Source organism: Mastigoproctus giganteus, chromosome 8, assembly GCF_048544385.1.
Source record: "Mastigoproctus giganteus isolate SK-2022 chromosome 8, ASM4854438v1, whole genome shotgun sequence".
NCBI classification, from domain to species: domain Eukaryota; kingdom Metazoa; phylum Arthropoda; class Arachnida; order Uropygi; family Thelyphonidae; genus Mastigoproctus; species Mastigoproctus giganteus.
Window position 1 is genome coordinate 186,221,499 of NC_143582.1, and position 23,022 is coordinate 186,244,520.

Here is a 23,022-nt window from a genome sequence, read left to right on the forward strand (position 1 = left end):
TCTCCTATTCTAGACTTGACACGATATCCACAAGGATTTCGAAACGTCGTCAAAAACAGGCATATAAAATAGTTTACTGGAATTTTTTGTAATTTATTGTTTTTCATCTATTTTCGATATGCTTAATCATTTCTTCCAGACACTTAGGTAGACGCGTTAGCACTTATGCATAAATGCGTCTATTGTCTTCATCATGTCAGTCCGTCTGTCTGTCCTTAACTTCCAGTAAGCGGATTTTCATTAAATTTTATTTTTAAACTTTCTAAGAAGGTTTTTCAATTTTCATTAAAATCAGACTAACAGAAATTCGGAAATTAATGTTTTCCCCCGTCCACATGTAACAACTAGACTTCCAGTGAATAGATTTTCATGAAATTTTATTTTTTGGGCTTTTTTGAAAGATTTGTCAACCTCTCCCAAATTCCACCAAAATCGGACCAATAGAAATCCGAAAATTATTATTTATACTTTTTCATACATATCACACAGGCTAGCCATACTATATAGATATAGGCATGAAAAAGATAAAGAATGTGAAAATCTTTTTTGTTATAATGAATTAAGCAAAATTATAGGCCAAACTGAAAAGCCAGTTAGACAGAAGGTAACTATAACGCAAAAAAATGATTAAATTAAAATAAGCAGCGATAGCCAGCATCAGATAACGGTGAGTAATTTTGGTTATAGGTCCAAAAAAAGGGTAGGGCAAATATAAAATTCAAATCTGATGTTAGCTAAAAGTAAAAATTGATATGAGATCAGGTACTTCATCAGGGGACTACACCCGATTATGTATCAAGGACTGTGTTTCTATACTTGTCCATACCTGTGGAGGATAAGGAAATTTAAGAATAAAACTCAGTGAGGTCAAAAGAGGGGTAAAGTAGTATAACTCTCACAAAATTGGGACAAGGTAGTCCCAATGCAGTGTATAAAAAATGATATATGCTTTGTAGCAAAATAGATTAAGGTGAATTAAGAAGTATAGTGGTAATAACATTAAAATAGAAAACCAAAAAAATAAAAAAAGTGTTTATAATGCAACAAGATGCAAAAATAAGTGGTTATAAACGAATTACGCAATTTAGAATAAATTCAATGAGAATATGTAATTTAAGGATAATTATGTATATAAAATTTAGGATTTAAAATTTAGTGCAAGCAAATGGTATAAAGCAAAGGAGTGAATTGAGGATAGGGAAGGAATAAAAGTGTAAATAAAAATAAAAGGTAGGTGTTTTTTTTTTATTTACACTTTTCACACACACGCAATATATATATATATATATAAGCTAAATTAAAGTAGGACACTTGCCAGTAGCACAGCAAACCAGTGGAGCGAAAAAGAACTTAGCCAAACAAAACAACATAAAAATATATAGGGGGGGGTTTAAAGAAGAAGAGGGTAGTGTTGAAGCTGTTGTTAGGTTGGTTTCTAGGAGAATTAACAACTAAGGCCATATTGCTCCGGGGATATGCAGTGGTCATTCCCTGACCTTTCCGCATCCTCAGTATTTGGTGGTTACGGGCTCGAACCCCGGTCTAATCAAGAGCGTGTGCACGCACTGCTGCTCCTGCCCACCTGGCTATGGACGCGCCAATCAAGAAGCGTGTGCTACGCACTGCTGCTCCTGTCCACCTGGCTACGGAAGCGCCAGTGTTGAAGCAGCGTTCCTAAAATAATTTAGAAAATTAAGCCAATTAAAAGAAATTCAGAGAAATTCAGATCATTTATGTATTAAGAATTTGCAGATAAAGGAACCACTAGGTGGCAGTGATCACCGTGTACTGATGTGAGATTTGCTTAAAGATATAATTACCATCAGGGGTAAAGGAAAGGGTTTTTGCTTCCGTAAAGGTGACTACAGTGGTCTCAGACAGTAGTAGTAGTGACATGTGATGCAAGAAAGCATGTGTATGAGCTTATGCAGCATCAGCCAAAAAAAATCAAAAAAAAAAACACGCCATTCCCTCCAAATGCCTGTCCAGTTCCTCCTTAAATTTATTCAACCTATCAACTTCCACAACGACAGATGGAAATTTGTTCCAGCAATTAACCACCCACTAGCTAAAGGCAAATTTCCGCACATCTGTCTTTTCTTAATTTGAAGTTATGCCCCCTTAGGTTCGTAATCTGAACAAGTGGAAGGATCCCATCAGAATTCAGCGTGCCCAACCCATTCAAGGCCTTATACACCTCAATCAGATCACAGTGCAGGTGCCTAGTCTCCAGCCACTGCAATTTCCAGAACTTAAGCCTCTCATGGTAAGAGGATCCCTTCATTCCCCTCACCAATCTTGTTGCCCTTCTCTGTACACGCTCAAGTAAATCTACATCCTTCCTAAAATGAGGCCTCGAGACCTGTACGCAGTACTCAAGGCATGGCCTGACCATTGCCTTATACAGAGGGATAATCACCTCCTTTTCCCTGCTAGCAAAATTCCTATATATCATTGACAAAACCCCATCACCTGCCCTGGCAGCCTGTCTTCATATCTGCCTACACAATTACTCCCAGGTCTTTTTCATTTTCTACCACCTTAAGTGTAGTACCACACGGTACGTTTCTCTTGGGTTACTTCTACCCATATGCAGTACTTTGCATTTGTCAAGGTTAAACTTCAGTTGCCACTTCTTAGCCCATCTGCCCAAATTATCTAGATCCTGTTGCAGTAGCACACTGCCATTACTGTCATTAACAACCCTGCCGACCTTTGTATCATCTGCAAACTTCGACATTAAGCCTGATATATCTTCATCAATATCATTGATAAATATAACAACAAACCCTGTGGGACTCCACTAATAACATTAGTCCATGAAGAGCAGCACCCATTGATTACCACCCTCTGTCAGTTTTTAAATTCTGTACAGTGAGACCAACTGATGATGGTACCAACAGCAAATTCTGAGTGGGAAGCATTCAAGGAATTAATTGTGGAAGCTACTAGACATTTCATACCTATTAAGAAATATTATTCTAGCTTTAGGCCTGAATGGTTGTCAAATGAACTGAGACTTGTGGCAGAGAAGAAAAATGCATTGGATGCATATAAATTATCAGGTGACACAGAAGCCTATGGCAGATATAAACTAGTCTGTAATCAAGTCACAAAGGAGATTAGGCAAGCAAAGGCAGATTATGAGAAATCTTTGGCAAAGGATGCTAAAAAAACAGCAAGGATTTCTTTACTTATATAAAACTCTAAAAGGAAAGGGATGAATCAGATTGGTCCACTTGATATTGATGGTTCGACTGTTGATGATCCTGCTCAGATAGCAAACAAACTGAATGAATATTTTGCATCTACATTCACACATGAGGAGTTATTAAGGGAGGAAAATACCAGAAGTTGATCAAACTGTAACAGGGTACTTAATGATTTTGTAATAACTGAGAGCAAAGTAGAGGAGAAATTGTTGAAGTTAAGCATAAGAAAGGCACCTGGGGTGGATGGGATCTATCCAGTTATATTAAAGGAGGCGACAAAGGAACTAAGCAAACCTTTAACCATAATTATGAGATCATCCTTGGACTCAGAGGAGAATTCAGACCAGATGTGCAGATTTATCCCCAATTGACAAAGAGGGATCGAAAGGTGACACGAGTAATTACAGAACATTTAGTTTAATTTCTGGTCTGGGTAAAATAATGGAGTCACTGGTTAAAGATGCATTGCAGGATCATCTAGACAAGACTGCAGCAATAATTTAGACACAGCATGGGTTTGTTAAGGAAAAGTCTTGTCTGAAAAATTTGATTGGATACTATGATGTGGTTACACAGGAAATCATATACTTGAATTTCAGGAAAACTTTTGACACTTGCACATGGAAGACTACTGTACAAATTAGATCAGAATGGTATTAAGGGTTAGTTACTACAATGGATAAAAGGGTGGTTGAGTGGGAGAAGACAGAGAGTGGTAATCAATGGATGCTGCTCTTCCTGGACTAATACTATTAGCGGAGTTCCACAGGGTTTGGTGTTGGGCCCGCTGTTGTTTTATATATTTATCAATGATATTGATGAAGGTATATCAGGCTTAGTGTCGAAGTTTGCAGATGATACAAAGGTTGGCAGGGTTGTTAATGACAGTAATGGCAGTGTGCTACTGCAACAGGATCTAGAAAATTTGAGCAGATGGGCTGAGTAGTGGCAACTGAAGTTTAACCTTGACAAATGCAAAGAACTGCATTTGGGTAGAAGTAACCCCAGAGGAACGTACCAACTGTGTGGTATTACACTTAAGGTGGTAGAAAATGAAAAAGACCTGGGAGTAATTGTGCAGGCAGATATGAAGTTTTCTGAGCAATGCAGACAGGCTGCAAGAGCATGTCATGGGGTTTTGTCAGTGATATACAGGAATTTTGCTAGCAGGGAAAAGGAGGTGATTATCCCTTTGTATAAGGCAATGGTCAGGCCATGCCTTGAGTACTGCGTACAGATCTGGAGGCCTCATTTCAGGAAGGATGTAGATTTGCTCGAGCGTGTAGAGGGAAGGGCAACAAGATTGGTGAGGGGAATGAAGGGATCCTCTTACCAAGAGAGGCTTAAATTCTGCAAATTGCAGCGGCTGGAAACTAGGCACCTTCGGGGTGATCTGATTGAGGTGTATAAAGCCTTGAATGGGTTGAGCACGCTGAATTCTGATGAGATTCTTCTGCTTGCTCAGATTATGAACCTAAGGGGGCATAAATTCAAATTGAGGAAAGATAGTTGTAGAATAGATGTGCAGAAATTTGCTTTTAGCCAGTGGGTGGTTAATTGCTGGAACAAACTTCTATCTGTCATTGTGAAGTTGATAGCTTAAATAAATTGAAGGAGGAATTGCACAAACATTTAGAGGGAATGGTTGTGTGAATTAATTTTTTTTTTTTTTTTGGCTGATGCTCATACACTTGCTTTCTTGCATCACATGCCTCTATTACTAACCGAATACAACTGTGGCAGTAGGCTCGTAACTTCAACGTTTGGATGACTTAAATCTTTTGGATGGCCTGGTGTTGCTATTCAATTGTAATAAAACTTTGAAATCTAGATTTTTCCACAAGTTAAACAAGTACAAGTTCAATAGCACAGAATGTAACACCGGAATTTCCCAACAAAAGAAAATACAGGGATTTCTCAATAATTTTTTTTTTTTTGACTAGTGAGTCAACAGCGGGATTCAAAAAGAGTGGAAACGTTTAAAAATTTCATCCAACATGATAGCAGGGTTTTCCCCACACGAAAGCTCAAAAATACCATTATGTGAGGTTTACCGAAATTCTCTAACCGTGTTATTTAAGTACCGTGTTGTGTAAGGATTGCCGCAATTTATCAATCATGTTAGAGTGAAACCGGGTTGTAGATGTACTGTGTTATAGGTGGGGGGGGTTTGCCTGTACTGTAAATCAGCAAAATAAGTTCTCAATAATTTGTTGTTCCTCAACTATCTGGCATAGAGTTAATCAACTTCTGGTTATAGGGTTGCCCAATTTCATGGTACCACACCCTTACAATGCTCTCCTGCAGTTGAATCTTACTTGTTGGCTTCTTCTGACCAATTTTAGATGACATTATGTACCAGCAATTTTTAATAGGATTCAAATCACTGTTAATGCCAGCATTTCTGAGGTTTGACTGCAACTTAAGGGAGAAATATGAGGGAAAACATTGGTGTAAGTATGTTTTAAGCCTTGTGAGACAAGAAGACAAACTCATCATTAAATCTAAGTAGCATACAACTCACTAATTTTGCTGTGTGGTAAGGTGCCGAGTCCTGTTGAAAAATGCAGTTGTGGATATGTGTGTGTGTGGTGATCCCTAATAACGGGTTTCACTTACTCCTCCAAGCTAGCAGTGTAGGTTTCTGCATTCACCGTTCCATAAATAAACTTAATTCATCCCACCCCTTTGCTTGTTATGCATCCCCAGACCATCTGTCCGGCGGGAAACTTTACAGTCGGTGTTATGCAGTCAGGATGGTATGCCTCCGAGTTTCGTCTTCTGACATGTCTCTTCCCATCCGAGCCATGCAGGTTTAATTTCGATTTGTCAGAAAAGATGACCATGTCCCATTGCTCTTTTGTCCACAAAACATGCGTTTTAGCCCAAGCAAGTTGCTTCTTCCTCATTTGTTGGGTCAACTAAGGATTCTTCTTGGGCTGATAGGCATGCAGACCACATTCCAAAAGCCGTCTTTGGATAGTTCGTGCACTTGTTTCAACACCAGAGGCCATCTCAAAGTCCAGTTTTAGATCAGGAGCACTAGCATGGCAATTACAAAGGCCATTTCAAATATTGATCTTGGGAAGGCATAGTCACTCTCTTCCGGCCTGATCCAGATCTTCTCTTCACATCACCGGTTTCACGTTTTAATTTCAGCACCCTTAATACTGTTGACTGGTGACAGCTTATTTTATCAGCAATAGCATGCATAGAAAGCCCTTCATGGGACAGAGCAACAGCTACACTCTTTTTTTTTTTGGTGTGAACTGAACATATGGAGCCATGCTTACATCTCTGCAAAACAGGATACTAATGAATGTGTATACCCTTCCAATGCCATATTTATAGAAATGGCTGATGCAATACCTTTCAGTTACTGTTTGATGCAATAGAAGTGTTATCTGATGTAATACCTTTGCTTTGAGACAAACAAAATGGCTGTAATTAAACAATATTTTATACGTTTCACTACAAATGTTACTTTTTTTAAGGTGATGCAGTTTTTTTGTCCGCCACTGTATAACTGCATATCTGTCAGTTTTAGAAACTGAAAGTGGAAAGTTTTTAATACAACTTTCAGCCCCTAAAATTGAAAGAGAATTCAATAAACAAAAAGGCAAGTAATTTGCCATTACATTATTGAGTCACTCTATTCAGTTTTATGCTTTGTTCCAGTTGGCAAGTTTGAACATGCTCAATGAAGTGCACTTCAAACAGATATCATTTTGTTGGTTTTAACTTATTGGTTTTCTTTTAATGTAACAATTTACACATTCAGATTAAGGGGTAAGTTGTTTTCAAAGATGTTTCTAAACTATTGAAATTTGACAACTAGAAGCCTTCTGTAATTTTTCGTGCTATTATGAGTCTTGTTCTTAAAACATTCTAATGTTTTAAGAACAAGGAATAGAATGATCTCAAGAACAAGTTTAAAGAAAAATAACATGATTAAATTTCAATATACTATGATTTTATGCAACAACTTATATGCTTATATTAACAGTAGAAGGAAGGGGTTGAATCACTTTGGACCACTTGATGATTATGGGTTAACTATTGATGACCACACTCTTGTTTGGTTGCAAACAAATTGAAAAGGTATTTTATATCTACATTTACACATGAGGATTTCTTTAGGGAAGGGGATGCCAGAAGTTTATCAGACTCTCACTAGGAGCAAATGACTTTGATTACTGAAAGGAAAGTGGAGGAGAAATTGTTGAGGATGGACACAAAAATGGCACTTTGGGGCAGATGGAATATATCCAATTATATTCCCTTACCAAAGATCTTCCCTTAACAAAACCGTATTGTGACTTAAAATGTTGTGACTATTGAAATTTATGTGCAGTGCACCTTATTCATAGATTGTATAATTGTTCTGTGTTCATCAGTCAGTTTTCTTAAAGATCTATTGTTGCTGGATCAGTCTTAGAAAATATCCCCCCCTCTGCATGTAGGCCTGGCAGCTTATGCACCCTTAAACCCTCATAACACACACACTCCCCATGTAGGAAAGATATTGAATATAATGGGATGGTTATGATTAGCTCATTGAGTTTTCCTCAATCTTTTCACAGTTTATCAAGTGGTGCACTTGGAAAAGTGCACCACTTGATAAAACTTGACTTTCTGAAGTTGGTAAAACTGATAAAAGTTTTATAAATTTTTATTTTTGATAAAATACTTAATAAAATTCTGAAAAGAAATGCAGAATTTTATCAAGGCCATTGGCCTGCAAAAATAAAAACAGCAATGGCAAATCAAGTTATAATTTTTGTTTCCCCTCACCTGTTTCACTCATATAAATGTGTTTCTGTAATTTCGAAGAATCAAAACACTATAGCGTGTGGTGTCAACTTGTACCAGCATTGGTTACAATTATACAAAAGTGCCTATATTTGCAAAAAAAACAAGTTTTAGAAAAATTACATTATTTTTTTCAATTTCCTTAGATATTTTAAGTGGTCAGTATATCAAGAGTTTTATATCTACATATATTTCACTCACTATAATCATAGAATTTTCCTATTTTTTGCATTATTAAACTGACAATATACAGTCCCCGATCCCCGACATACGTAAGAGATATGTTCCAGGACTTCTTACGTAAGTTGAGTTTTACATAGCTTGGGAATGGCTAATAAAATATTGCTACTATATCCTTGATATGCCAAAATTACAAAAACCACATAATATCCTAAGAAGAATGAAGAAAAATAGTTCTATATTTTTTCAATTAATTAGTTATATACAGTATATAGAAAAATAGTTATATATTTTTCATTAGTTCAATTAAAACTTTATCTGGGGACAGTGCTGAAATAGCCGGAGCGGCACATAAGAAAAGAAAACATAAAAGGAAGGAAAAATAGATGTTATTGTACTGTAAAAACTAATATATATTTCGTAGCCTTGGTTATTATAGTTGACTTCATTGGTGCCTGTCCCTCCACTGCTTCTCATATTCTGTCTTTGTTCTTTATTATTGTGTTCACTGTTGACACTGATAAATCTAAATTCCACATGATACTTGTTAATGTTTGACCATTTTCATACATCCTTATTATTTTAATTTTGTGATCCATATTGATCGCTTTCCTTTTCTTGGTAGATTTACTAGTAGCACTGTCATTTATTCTCTTAGTCAGCACCATGATAACAGTCAAAACGAAAATTTCTGTAAAGAACTTCACAGGGTTAAGGCGGAAATACACTATCATCATCTCATGTGACCTCACATGCTCACATTTTACCAAAGCACATTTCTCGAGTTCAATATCATAAAACAATAAAGACAATTTGCAGTCTCCGATTTATTGGATTTATTTTCTGTTAGTGCAATTCATTATAAATGGGTAGTGAACTCGATCTTATTGCATTTGTGATAATACCAATAGCTGGGATTCTGTGGGTTTTTACATTATTATGGTGAAATGTGTGTCCCCTTCACTGAAAACTTCAGTCATATAAAAAAAAAAACATAAATAAATTTTCAGAATCTTCTCTTCATTCCCATTTTTTAACCTTGTTAATCTGTATCTCACTTGTGCATGCTGTGTTCATCGTTATTAATTGCTTATTTTTATTTTTTTACTGTTTTAAATTTTACAATTCTAAAAAAAAAAAAAAATTGAGTGAAAAAAAAGTTTACATAAGTCTGAAGTTATTAAGTTGGGGACTTACTGTGTTAATAATGCTTATTATAGTAATTTTCTCGCTATAGATTGTACTCATAACAAACTTTCACTGTAGTTATATAATCAGTGAAAACATCAGATGTAATGCATTCCTGAGAGCATTAGCATTAGTAAAGGCACGTGATGCAAGAAAGCAAGCTTATATAACGTCAGCCAAAAAGTTTGTTCCAGCAATCAACCACATGCTGGCTAAAGGCAGACTTCCACACATCTATCCTGCAACTGACTTTCCTCAATTTGAATTTATGCCCTCTCAGGCAATTATTCTGAGCAAGAGGAAGAGTTCCATCAGCATTGAGCAGTCTCAAACCATTCAAGGCTTTATACATCTCAATCAGATCACTTCGCAGGTGCCTAGTCTCCAGACACTGTAGTTTGCAAAACTTAAGCCTTTCTTCTTAAGAGCAACCCTTTTTTCCATTCAGTAATCTTGTCGCCCTTCTCTGCACTTGCTCCAGCAGCTCTACATCCTTCCTAAAATGAGGCCTCAGACCTGTATACAGTACTCAAGGTGTGGCCTGATCATTGCCTTTTACAAAGAGATAAACACCTTATCCCCGCTAGAAAAATTCCTGTATATCATTGGCAAGACACCATGAGCTACTCTTGCAGACCGTCTACACTGCTCAGAAAACTTCATATTTGCCAGCACAATAACCCCCCAGGTCCTTTTCATTCTCTACCACTGTCAGTGTAGTACGACACAGTTTATACGTTAATCTGGGGTTACTGCTTCCCATATGCAGTACTTTACATTTGTCAATGTTAAACTTCAGTTGCCACCTCTCAGCCCATCTACTCAACTTTTCTAGATCCTGTTGCAGCAGCAAACTATTATTAGTGTCATTAACAACCCTGCTGACTTTTGTATTGTCTGCAAACTTTGGACATTAAGCCTGTTATACCATCATCAGTATCGTTAATTAATACACAGAAAACAACAATGGACCAACACTGAACCCTGGGGTTACTGCTTCCCATATGCAGTACTTTACATTTGTCAATGTTAAACTTCAGTTGCCACCTCTCAGCCCATCTACTCAACTTTTCTAGATCCTGTTGCAGCAGCAAACTATTATTAGTGTCATTAACAACCCTGTTGACTTTTGTATTGTCTGCAAACTTTGGACATTAAGCCTGTAATACCATCATCAGTATTGTTAATTAATACACAGAAAACAACAATGGACCAACACTGAACCCTGAGGGACTCCACTAATAACATTATTATTATTATTATTATTATTATTATTATTATTATTATTATTAGCCATATGGTGCAAGGAAGCCTGAGGCTTATGCTGCACCAGACAAAAAAAATTCCCAAGTTACCATGTGAGAGAGAGAGACAGTCAGAAGTAAAAAGGAATCACTAAGAAAGAGAAGAATGATGATATCCAGCTAGGGACCCTCGGTGTCCCTAGCCGATACTCACCAGATATGAGCCCCTGGGGCGATTAGTCCAAGAAGAGCGGTATCTATTGATTACCACTCTCTGTCTTCTCCCACTCAACCATCCCTTTATCCATAGCAGCAATTTGCCTCCAGTGCCACACTGCTCTAATTTGTGCAGCAGTCTTTCATATGCAACAGTATCAAAAACCTTTCTAAGATGCAAATATATGATATCAAAATTATTCTTTGCATCCAGTTCCTTTGTGACCACATCATAGTATCAAATCAAATTGGTCAGACAAGACTTCCCCTTAACTAACCCATGCTGTGTCCGCTCTATAACTGAAGTCTTGTCTAGATGATCCTCCAGTGCTTCTTTAACCTGTGCCTCCATTAATTTCCCTGGAACAGAAGTTAAACTAACAGGTCTCTAGTTACTTGTATCACCCTTTGATCCTCCTTTGTGAATTGGGGTCATATTTGCACATCTCCAGTCCATGGGTACCTCCCCTGAGTCCAAGGAAGCTCTCATAATTATGGCCAAGGGTTTGCTTACTTCCTTTGCTGCCTCCTTTAATATAACTGGATAGATCCCATCCACCTCAGGTGCCTTTCTTGTGCTTATCTTCAACAATTTCTCCTCCACTTTGCTTTCAATTATTACAAAATCATGTAGCTCACTGCCAGAGTTTAATTCACCTGTGGCATTCCCCTCCCTGAATAACTCCTCGTGTGTGAATGTAGATGCAAATTCTTATATTAAAATTCTTTTATTAAAAACTCATGGTAATGAAACTCTTATATTTTAATATAAGAATATAAGAAATATCAGAAATTTAATATAATAAACTCATTAATATTAATGAAATTCTAATTCTAAAGATAAAAAATTATAAAATGTATTAATAATTTAGCTTGCTAATCTTGAATTTTATGATTTATGGCATCTTTTGGAATGTAACCTCAGTGATTAGTGAGGGACCTATATAGTTCTTTATTTTATGCTATAACCAAAGTGTTAAATATGTGCATACAACAACTGTAGTTTAAAACCTCTTTATTCTTAATATAGAAAATGCAGCGATTGCTAAATTTACACTAGTTTAAATTCATGTGAGGCAACAGTGGCCTTACAGTGCTGATCTCAGATGGTTGGTGCTTAACATTGTTATTTATATATATATTGTTATGTGGTATCCAAACATTGTTATGCAATTTCAAAGTGTTGATAAATTTCAGATATCCAACACCAGCTCAGTATAATAGTGTTGCAGAGGCTCTTCTTAATGCCTTTCCATATCTTGGTTATGGATATCCCTTTACAGATGCACTAGTAAGTATTTATAACAGTTTTTATTTATTTTGAATTTTGATGAATAATTTACAGCAAAGTTGGTGCTCAGTAGGGGCTAACCAAATAAGAATTAAAAAATGAATTTAAAAAGTAAAAATATGTATGTTAACCTATTTCTTACCTTGTGTATACATTGCTGAAAACTTTTTTTGTACACAATATTGCAAATTGTATTGGTCTCTGGAGATTTCTATCTAGCACCTGTAATTTGAATTTTGATACTGGTTGCAGTTCTATATTGAAACAGAGCCAGGGTACAGCTGACTGTGCCCAAAGATCAGAATATCTTCATCTGTGCAAAGACAAGTGTGATTGATTGTTTGCCTCTGACATTTGTTGATAATAAAAGCAAGTTATAAGCAAAACTGCTTTTTGTAGAGAATAAAAGTAAGTTGTGGCTGTATTTTGTATTATAATGGGGAATAGTGGTGGTAGTAGTAGTAGTAGTGGCATGTGATGCAAGAAAGCAAGTGTATTAGCTTATGCAGCATCAGCCAAAAAAAAAAAAAAAAAAATCACACCATTCCCTCCAAATGCCTGTCCAGTTCCTCCTTAAATTTATTCAACCTATCAACTTCCACAACGACAGATGGAAGTTTGTTTCAGCAATTAACCACCCGCTGGCTAAAGGCAAATTTCTGCACATCTATTCTACATCTGTCTTTCCTTAATTTGAATTTATGCCCCCTTAGGTTCATAATCTGAACAAGTGGAAGGATCCCATCAGAATTCAGTGTGCTCAACCCATTCAAGGCCTTATACACCTCAAACAGGGTGGTGATGTTACCCTGTTTCTTATTAGGTGAGATTAAACAGTAAATGATGACATAGGTGATAATTATGTTGCTATGGTTTCTGATTGGTTGTCAGCAACCAGTGTAATGAGCTGTTATTAACTTGTATATTATCTTGTATTACTGAAATGATGCTCATGCCTTGGCATTTTTTCTAATGCACTAAGAAAATTACGAGGAGTGATCATTTAATTTGCAGACTGGTGCAAGGTCTTATCTTAATTGTCATCATCTGAATCTTCTGTGGATTTCTACTTCTCGAAATACTCTGTTCTTGAACATTACACACTTTCTCCACTGTCATACCCATGCATTAAATGCTTGCAAGGCATTTTTCGAAATTCTGTGAAGTGCTTCCATTGTGACTGCAAGCATCATTGTGTTGGATGCAAAATGCTTGCCTTTCAGAGCTTTCTTCAGATGCAGAAACAGGAAGAAATCACATGAGACTAAATCTGGTGAGTAAGGGGGATGTGGCAGAACCTCGGCACTTCTTGCAGTTATCACTGGCTGCACAATATTAGCCATATGGGGCCTGGCATTGGCTTGATGGAGAAACCACTTCACACCGGAAAGTTCTTGACATTTCTTATGAATGGCACAGTGAAGTTTAACTGTGAGAACCCCAGAGTATGCTTCCTTATTCGTAGTTATTCCACGAGGCACAAAATTTGTAACAAGAATGCCTTTTATGTCAAAAAAACACAAGAACCAAACAAATGGAACTTCTTAAATTGAATAGTGACTTGTGAATCAGAATGCATCCACTCACGTGACTGTTGTTTTGTTGCTGGATCGTAGTGAAAAATCCAAGTTTCATCACAAGTCACTATTCGACTTAAGAAGTTTTGATCCTGTGTTTCAAAATGATCAAGCATTTCTTTGCACAAGTCTACTCTTTGTTGTTTTTGTTCTGGAGTCAAATTATGTGAAATCTAGTGGGCACAGATTCACAGCATTTTCAGGTGATCTTTCACAATATTGTGAGCACTGCCATGTGAAATGGACATTCTAACAGCTAATTTACAAAATGTAATTTACCTATCTTCATCCAAGATTTGCTGAGGTTTTGCGATTTGCTCAGGTGTTGTTTAGGAAGCTACCAGGTCTTCGGTCATCTGCAACAGACTCACGGCCTTCACTGAATCGCCTGTGCCATTTAAATATGGTCGTTCTACCAAGACACTCAATACCATACACTTCATTCATCTCTTTAACTGTTTATGATACATTTAAGCCCTGTCTGACACAATAACAAATCACATATTGCTGTTCAATCTGTATGTCCGACATGATACTTGCTTCAAAACGATCGTTAGTGACATGCCGCTAAAAAAACTCGCTTCACGCAGCACTGGCTCAACAACTACTGGTATGCGCACACAGTCTGCTCAGTAGTGATCAGGAAGAGTGCCTCTAGCAGCAGTTATGGAAAGGTTGTGTGGTAAACATAAAATCTTGCACTATTCCTCGAATTAAATGATCACCCCCTTGTATAATATATATATAGAGAGATTAATTCCTTTGTATGAAATAAAAACCCAAAGTCATTTATATATTATAATTAATCTGCATATAGCAAGAATTGGCAGACTACCAGAAGTGTGTTTCTTTAATTGAAATAAATATGTGCAAATATTTAATAAATACGTATATGTAAGTTTATAAATACTTAGTATATTTATGCACTGAACTGCTTTAAATAGCTTGTAATTTGTGTCACTTATATAAATTTATTCACATTAAATCTGTAAGGGTTAAGCAAATAACAATCACAAGTCTCATTTGTAACAACTGCATTGTTGTTACAATGCAGTTATTACAAATAACAGCTGCATTGTATGGAGAATACTTTGGAAAGGTAAGGAGGGAAGAGTTATAATTAGTGCACTAATAAAAGTGTATAGTATCATATAGTTTATAGTGCTGCAAGGGTTTATCAAAGTTGATCCCATTGGGACTAGGAGTCATAGGGTTAATGCCTCACTGGTACGATTGCAGGGACGTCAAGTAAATCATTGCTAAGTTATGGTGAGAACTATTGGTGATTATGTTTCTGCTGTATTCATGAGTTCTTGTTCTTGTGATACATTTAAGATGATTTCACCCTTACAGTTGTGTAAGGGTGAAATCAGAATAATCTGAGACAGGCAGCAGAAGGATTGGATAGAAATATAATTCCAGTATGGACTAGGAAGGCAAGCAGATTATTACTGGTTGCTTTCACCTCTAATATAAATATATGAGATCTCCTGGGTTGCTCTCTTATTCACTTTCTGCATGTAAGCTTCTATTTTAGTTGTTTGTTAGTATTAATGAAAGACTGATACATGTAACTTTGACTTTATTCCATTGAAGTGTGCAGTAATGCTTATAGAGCAGTTTTAACTTCTACTATTTAATGCCATTTGGAAGAAAATAAATGCTTACTTTTGAATTGCTAATAGCATTTCATCTGCTCCTCAAGATGACTTGAAATACAAGGTGTAAATGCTTCAACCTTTGGTGCTAATAGCATAGCCAGGGTTTTCTAATCTCCTAAGTGATTATTAGAGAAACCCATCACATGTAGAGAATTTTTGTGATACAAGATCATATGAGAATCCACTTTATGATCTTTGGTTTCTTATACACATTAAATATTTTTTTCAGAACATTGAGGGCTAATGGCTAACCAAAAAGTATATAGACCAAATGCATTTTTCCAATAAATTGCACCATTTTTTTTGGGGGGGGGGAGAAATGCAGTGCTGCTTTGTTAAAACCCCTATATATACAGTGACATGTCACTGTGTCATTTACTAAAGCTGCAGCACTACCTTCCTATGCACATGGTGCAATTTATTACCAATATGCATTCAGTCTGCTCATATTTTCTAAGAAAATTTGCATGAGGATCCTTTTGACAATTCTGCAACACAATTTTTTGTTGTGATTAGTTTACAACTTATTCCATTGCTTCATTTGTTCACACCATCATTTGAAATCTGAGTGTTTTTATAATGCATTGCATTTAACCATGTCTGAAAGTATAGAGCAGTGTAGGTGTATTAAATTTTTCATTAAGTGTGTAAACTAATGCAACAATTAGTTTTCGCACTTAATGAAACTTAATGGTTGATGCAACTGCTGTTCAGAAATGCAACAATAAGCTAGCCATGTATAAATTTATGAGTGGTTCAGTTATTTTAAATTAGAGTGAATCTGTTTAGAACTTTTAGAATTTTGGACACTACACAATGTAAATGATGAATCAGTAATTGAAGTAAATAGTTTATTGGGAAACTGTTGTGTGAGTTAACCTTTTTACTTTATCTATTAAGCAAAACTCTACACATTTGAAATAGTCATGTGAAATCTTTATTTATTTTTTTGTATAGAATAATTTTTCTGCACCTCTTTTAACTTTAGAAAACAGGCCTTGTGCGTCGGGTTGCATTATATCATCAAAGTTTCTGGCGACAACTGACTAACTGGTTAAAATAAATTTTATTAAAATAAAAATGATATATACATAAGATAAAACAGAAATAAAATAAGATAAAAGCATTAAAATACAACAAGATAAGAGAGTTAAAATATATATAATAAAAGCGTCAAAATACATAGATAGTAGCTTTCGAAGTGGAGTGCCTCTTCATCAGCTAGTGTGTGAATTGTGTACTTCAGTATATATTAATGGTTACAGTAGCACAAGTCAGCTGGGCATGATCATGTATCATGAGTCTGGTGTCGGTAAAGCAGAATTACGTACATGTGATGATCGCCAGCGCTCATCGCACTGCAATACAGTACATTCTATAATAGGGTCTGAGTGTATTTCCCTCATCAGATTCATAGTACTATTATTGGTGGCTATGTGTAGTGCTTCAAGCCATGAGTAAGTAATCACGTGAACAGTCGACGATTTCAATATCCCATTGGGGATCAAGATTGTGCTGCCCAACCCAATAATGTTCGGCGATTGCGGAGCGTTCAAAATTAGCAGTTCGCAGAGTCACCTCATGCTCAGAAACCAGATCTTTTAATCTTCTACCAGACTCACCTACATAACACTCCCCACAATCCAGACACGTAATATATATATATATATATATATACACCTAATTCTGTTTTTACACGATAGATACGTTCCTGAAAAATACGTGTAAAAAACATTCGTGTAAAAAAATACATTGTATTTATGGAAGAAAAGAAGATTGGTTCCGGATCTAAAAAATCAGTAAAAATAATTAAAAAAAAAAACACATAAAAATATTCTTTTTAAGCTTATTATTTTATATTCAACAAAATACACATGTAATAATATGTAATGAAAATGTATTAAAGTAAATTTGTATGCATATGAAATGAATTCTTCATGAACAAAAAAAATCTGTTTTACACATAACAAAATTTTATTCATTTTCACTTTCTGATAATAAATGGCGCATACGTTTGCGTACGACTGGAATATCACTGCTATCACTAGAAATGTTGTGGACATCGTCTTCTTCCTCTATTAATGAAATTCTTTCTGTGATCTCTTGAGCAAAATCAGCACGAGTCTCCTCTGGTGCTGATGTTTCACCGGTTTTACGAACGAATTCAGTTATTAATCGTTGTGTTCGTGTTTTGGTTAGGCCGTTATATGATTCTCTGTAAGGGGCTGTCAACAATTTCAGTTCAAGTTGAAACTTCTCAGCGCGTTCCTCATTAGGGTCATGTTTGACAAAATGATTACCTAATTTTCTGGCCAGTTCCAGACCTTCTTTTATTAAATCTGCATTTAGAACAGGATCATTTTCTTCATTATCACTACGTTCTGTGGGATAAGGAGTCCCAAGAACAATCTCTAATATTTCATCTTCGCTTAGGGCTTTGTCGGTTAACAATTCATCAATATCTTCAAACGATAGATCATCGAATCCTTCTCCACCAATTTTGTGTGTCATTGTAATGATGTTGGGAAATGCGGTCGTATTAAGGATGATGGGATCTTTGCTTTTTACACATTGTGGCCAAACCGCTTTCCAACACGCATTTAAAGTTGCTGGTTAATTCAGTTAACGCTAATCCAACTTGATTGATACAATCCATAATTGAGAATTTCTTCCACACATCAATGACTGTTAGTGTTTCATCATTCAGTTTGTCCAAAACGTGTTGGAATGTTCGTTTTACGTAGTATGTTTTAATTGTTGCAATTATACCTTGGTCTACCGGTTGTATCAAAGATGTAGTATTAGGTGGCAGAAATAAAATTTGTACGTTTGGGTGTTCCAAGACAGGATGGCTGGGTGCATTATCAAGAATCAGAAGAACTTTAAATTCGAGACCTTTCAAATTCATATAACGTCTGACTTCTGGGACGAAACATTTGTTGAACCATTCTATAAAGATAGCAGTAGTCACCCAGGCCTTCTTGTTTGCCATCCAGTGAACAGGCAGTTTATTGATATCTACACCTTTCATTGAATGTGGGTTTAGGGCTCGATTTACCAGCAGTGGTTTCAACATACGATCTCCTGAAGCGTTAGAGGAAAATAATAAGGTCACACGATCCTTAGCTACCTTAAAACCACCAGCAGTTTTCTGCGATTTGGCTACATACGTTCTGTTCGGCATTCGTTTCCAGAAGAAACCAGTTTCATTTGCATTCCACACTTGATCAGGAGTGTATCCTCCATCTTCAATAATTTTTGCAAGTTCCTGCGGGAATACTTTAGCAGCCGATTCATCTGCAGATGCAGTTTCACCTTTAATTTTTATATTATGAAGAGTATTCCTTTTAAGAAACCCTGTCATCCAACCTGTACTCGCAGAAAATTCATACTTTCTGTTTAATTGAGAAATGCGGTCGTATTAAGGATCACAATTTCATCACAATTTAAGAAATAAAAAAGTATTGTTTTTTACGAAAGTATATAACTTTATTGTATTTAGTAATGACAAATCGATAGGATTACATTTTCATATATCAAAAAATATGTAAATACTAACAAGTATTAATCAAAAGATGAAGTGCTTGGCTCCTTTTCTTTAATCTGTCTGTAAATTCTTAGTGCTGTTTGCTTGATGGCATTTCCATCTACTGGTACTTTTTTTTTTGTGACTGGTCTTCTATCCATATTACCAGAGCCTTTTCCATTTTTTCCTTGACAATATCTCTTGTATATGATGATGAATTAACACTTACTTTTGTTCCAGAACATACCGACTTCCTAATTGCAGCTTCATTTTTCTTAATAGTTTTTACGGTAGCTTCATGTACACCAAAATGCTTTCCTACAAACGTAGCCCCTTGTCCAGTTGCAAGACGATCTAAAATTTGAATTTTAAGTTCCAAAGAAATCGCTTTCCTTTTCATTTTGGTAATAGGCGAATTATTCGACATTATATAAGGGCTACCGAAAAATATCTCAGTTATAATTAATAAAAAAAGGTATGAAAAATTTGTAAACTTACAATTTATTGACTATCGGCAAAATTAATAAATTTTTATGTGCACAAATTTCACTAAAGATTCTTTCACTTTGAAATAGAGCGTACTACTAAATGTCTTCCGAAGATACAATGCACAAATACCGTAGATGTGCACCAAATTCAATAAAAACGTTGACGATTCATATATATCTAGACGTACACATTGGTAAACAAAAGCACGCGTTTCAAAACGCACACACTAGCTGTTATCCAATCTATTGGTGCGTGTAAAATAGAAATGATACTAATATGCCACAAATTAAAAAAAAAAAATTCTTAGAATTTAGGCAAAAAAAATTAATTGAAATCGTGTTAAATCAAAATGACTCGCGTAAAAAGAGAATGAAATTTTTATTTTGAATTCGTGTTAAATCAAATTCGTGTAAAAAAAGTTCGTGCAAAAACAGAATTAGGTGTATATACTCCGTAGGGAAAGGAGGAACTTAGAAATAATAGATTGTAATTTCCTCCCCAGAAATTGCACACATCGTATATGATGGTGACGCAAAATCCTAACAAGATGTTCCGATACGCCCAGATAATAGGGGAATTTGTAACAAATTCATGAGCCTGAAGCTCACATCTATCTAGAACATGAGGTGGATAGCCACAGTTTGAAAGCTCCACCCTAATTTTAGAAATCTCCAACTGCCTGTCACCAGTTGAACTAGAGTGCATCCAAGTGTGGGAGAATAAGGTGCGAGCAGTGCTATGTAAATGACCAGGGGCGTGCGCAGAGCCATAATTGGTAAATTGGCCTGTGCACATTGGCTTCCTAAAAACGGAAGTTACTAAACACGAATCCACGCACTGGACTAACACATCCAAAAAAGGAAGGGTATTATCAACCTCTAGTTCAATCGTAAACTGAATGATGGGTGACAGGGAATTGAGATATTGCAGCAGTCCAGATTCTGATCCCCGGGGTACAATTGCAAAAATATCGTCAACATAACGACACCAGAGAGTGATAGGAATAGGTAAGTTCAAGAAAATATGACTCTCAAGTTCCGTTCCTCCATGGCAATATTGACCACGATAGACTAACAGGGGCACCCATACCTGTGCCCTGTATTTGGTAGAACAGAGAGTCATTGAACATGATCACGCCCCCTGTTAAACACAGATTGAGAGCAGTACAAATATCATCTGTAGAGAGCGACGTTCTATCTCCCAATGTGGTATCCCTGCTCAAAAGACGTCTCGTGCAGGCAATAGCCTGTTGTATAGGAACAGAAGTGAACAGAGAAACCACATCAAAGTAGACCATAACATTGCTCTCAGAAATAATAAAATCTTTATTAATATGCAGAAAATGCATACTACTAGAAACAGTGTAAACAGTTTTCCCAACAAGGGGTTCTAATAACTTGGCAACATGTTTAGAAAGTTCATACGTAGATGTATGACAACAAGAAATAATGGGCCGTAAAGGAACATCAGGTTTATGGATCTTTGGAAGTCCATAAAACTGCGGTAGTCGACAACCTGTCGCATGAAGCTTCTAGCAGACATTCTTGGTAATCTTATTGGCTAAAAACCAAGAATGCATAAGTTTATTAACTTTGGATTCCAACTTCTCCAGCAGTTTCAGTTTCATAAACCTCCCGATCCTGTAATAGAGCAATGGATTTACGAATATACTCCGACTTGTCCAGGACAACAGGGTGCTGCCCCTTATCTGCAGGCAAAACTACAATAGTGCCACCTTTGCACAAAGAAGAAAGAGCTTCCCGTTGACATCGTCTGAGGTTATTAGTAACAGGCCGGATGTGCTGCAAAATCGAAGCTGTTTTAAAGCTAATTACATTAGAAGTCTCTTCAGGTAGCTTGCCGAGAGATGCTTCCACACCCATAGCCAAATGTGTAATGGGAGGTTTACAAGGAAGGACCGCAAACTTCATGCTGAGGGTCAAGAGATCGTGTTGCTCCTTAGATAATTGTTTGCTACTCAAGTTCAAAACAAACTGCGAGTTATCTCTGATATGTGTGTTCCTAGCAGTATATGTTTCTCGTAATAAAGCGTTAAATTTATTCTGTTGACGTACACAATATGCTTCAGTCACACAGCATGGCTTGGGAACACAAAATATGAACCACTGTAGAAAGAAAGAATTAAGAGGTTTGGTCCCTCTCCCTATATTTTCTTGCAAGAATTAAGAGGTTTGGTCCCTCTCCCTATATTTTCTACAGTGGTTCATGTTTTGTGTTCCCAAGCCATGCGTGTGACTGAAGCGTATCTGAAGATGCACATGCTACAGCAGCTAAAGCATGGTGATGAAGATATTCGTTTCACATGCACTTCAGTTTCTGGTGTGAATGACAGTGGATATCACTTGGCCATGGAACATCCTTTGGAGTGATGAAGCCAACTTCTGCTTAAACGGACAAGTGAATATGCACAACTGTTGCATTTGGGCAACAGAAAACCCTTGAGTTATCCAAGAGGTCCTGGTCCATTCTCCAAAAATGACAGTGTGGTGTGAATTTACGGCACATTCATGATTGGGCCATATTTTTTTGAACAGGTAACACCGACTGAACCCCACACCTGTTCCGTCACTGGACAGTGACATTATGAAATGTTGTCAAATTTCACAATATGAAATTTCACCACTCCACATCCACCATTGTGTCCAAAGATTACTAAGGCAACACTTTACAGATGAATGGGTTATCAGCTGTTGTTTCCAGACATCTTGGCCGCCCCGACCACCCGACCTCAACCCCATGCAACTTCTGGTTTAGGGTTTTTTGAAGAACCAGGTGTATTGGGAAGGATGTCAAACTCTGGCAGATCTGAAGGACAGCATTAGACGTCATGTGCTGGCTATTCCAGTTGACATGTTACATTCTGCTATAGAAAATGTTGTTTTTCGAATGGAAACTGTTGTTGACCAAAATGGAGGACACATTGAACAATTGTAGCGCTGTTCAAGGGATTTGTATTGCCACAGCGCCATATAGTGACAAATTTTGTAACAATTTTTTTTTTTCCAATAAATGATGAGCGCATTTTTTTGTACCTGTTGTCCAAATTTCTCTTCAGTACGAGCCTTAAAACTCGCTCCAGAGCCCTCTACATAGGGATACTTTAATTTTAATAACCCTGTATATCCTAAGTGATATTTTTTATTAAAGGCGAAATGATCCATAGCATTGAAAGAGAACAATAACAAATTTTTTCATTATTGAAAAAGCTTTATAATAGCTTTTAGTTCTGAAGTAAAATTAACTTCAGTGTTTATTTTTTGTAAATCAAGGCCTCCGTATCCAAGTGGTCAGGAGCAGAAGTGCAGTAGCACACACTCTTTGAGTAGACTGGGGCAAGCCTCTGACTGCTAAATACGGTCGATCTGCCAACCTGCACTGGACCAGCGTGGCAGATTATGGTCTGTTTCCCTTAACATGAATTGTTGAGGAGGCTTCCATCCTGCAGTGGGTTGATAATGGCTGCAGTTCGTTTTTTTTATTATTATTATTACCAACTGAACTTTTAGTTGTAGATAAGCAAAATCTTTCACTGTCTTTGATCATTCACTATTTAATGGAACATTTAATAGAATTATTATAAATTCCATGTTTGCAAAGTTTGCCAT

At 36.5% G+C, this 23,022-nt stretch overlaps 1 protein-coding gene across 1 annotated transcript in view; it reads left to right on the top strand.

Annotated features, from left to right (window-relative positions):
• LOC150082067 (sterile alpha motif domain-containing protein 3-like) overlaps window positions 1-23,022 on the top strand; it is a 141,982-nt gene that overhangs the window by 24,413 nt on the left and 94,547 nt on the right. Inside the window, exon 4 of the mRNA XM_090380420.1 lies at window positions 12,050-12,143. Coding sequence (XP_090236546.1) covers window positions 12,050-12,143 — 94 coding nt within the window. The remainder of the gene's footprint in view (window positions 1-12,049; window positions 12,144-23,022) is intronic.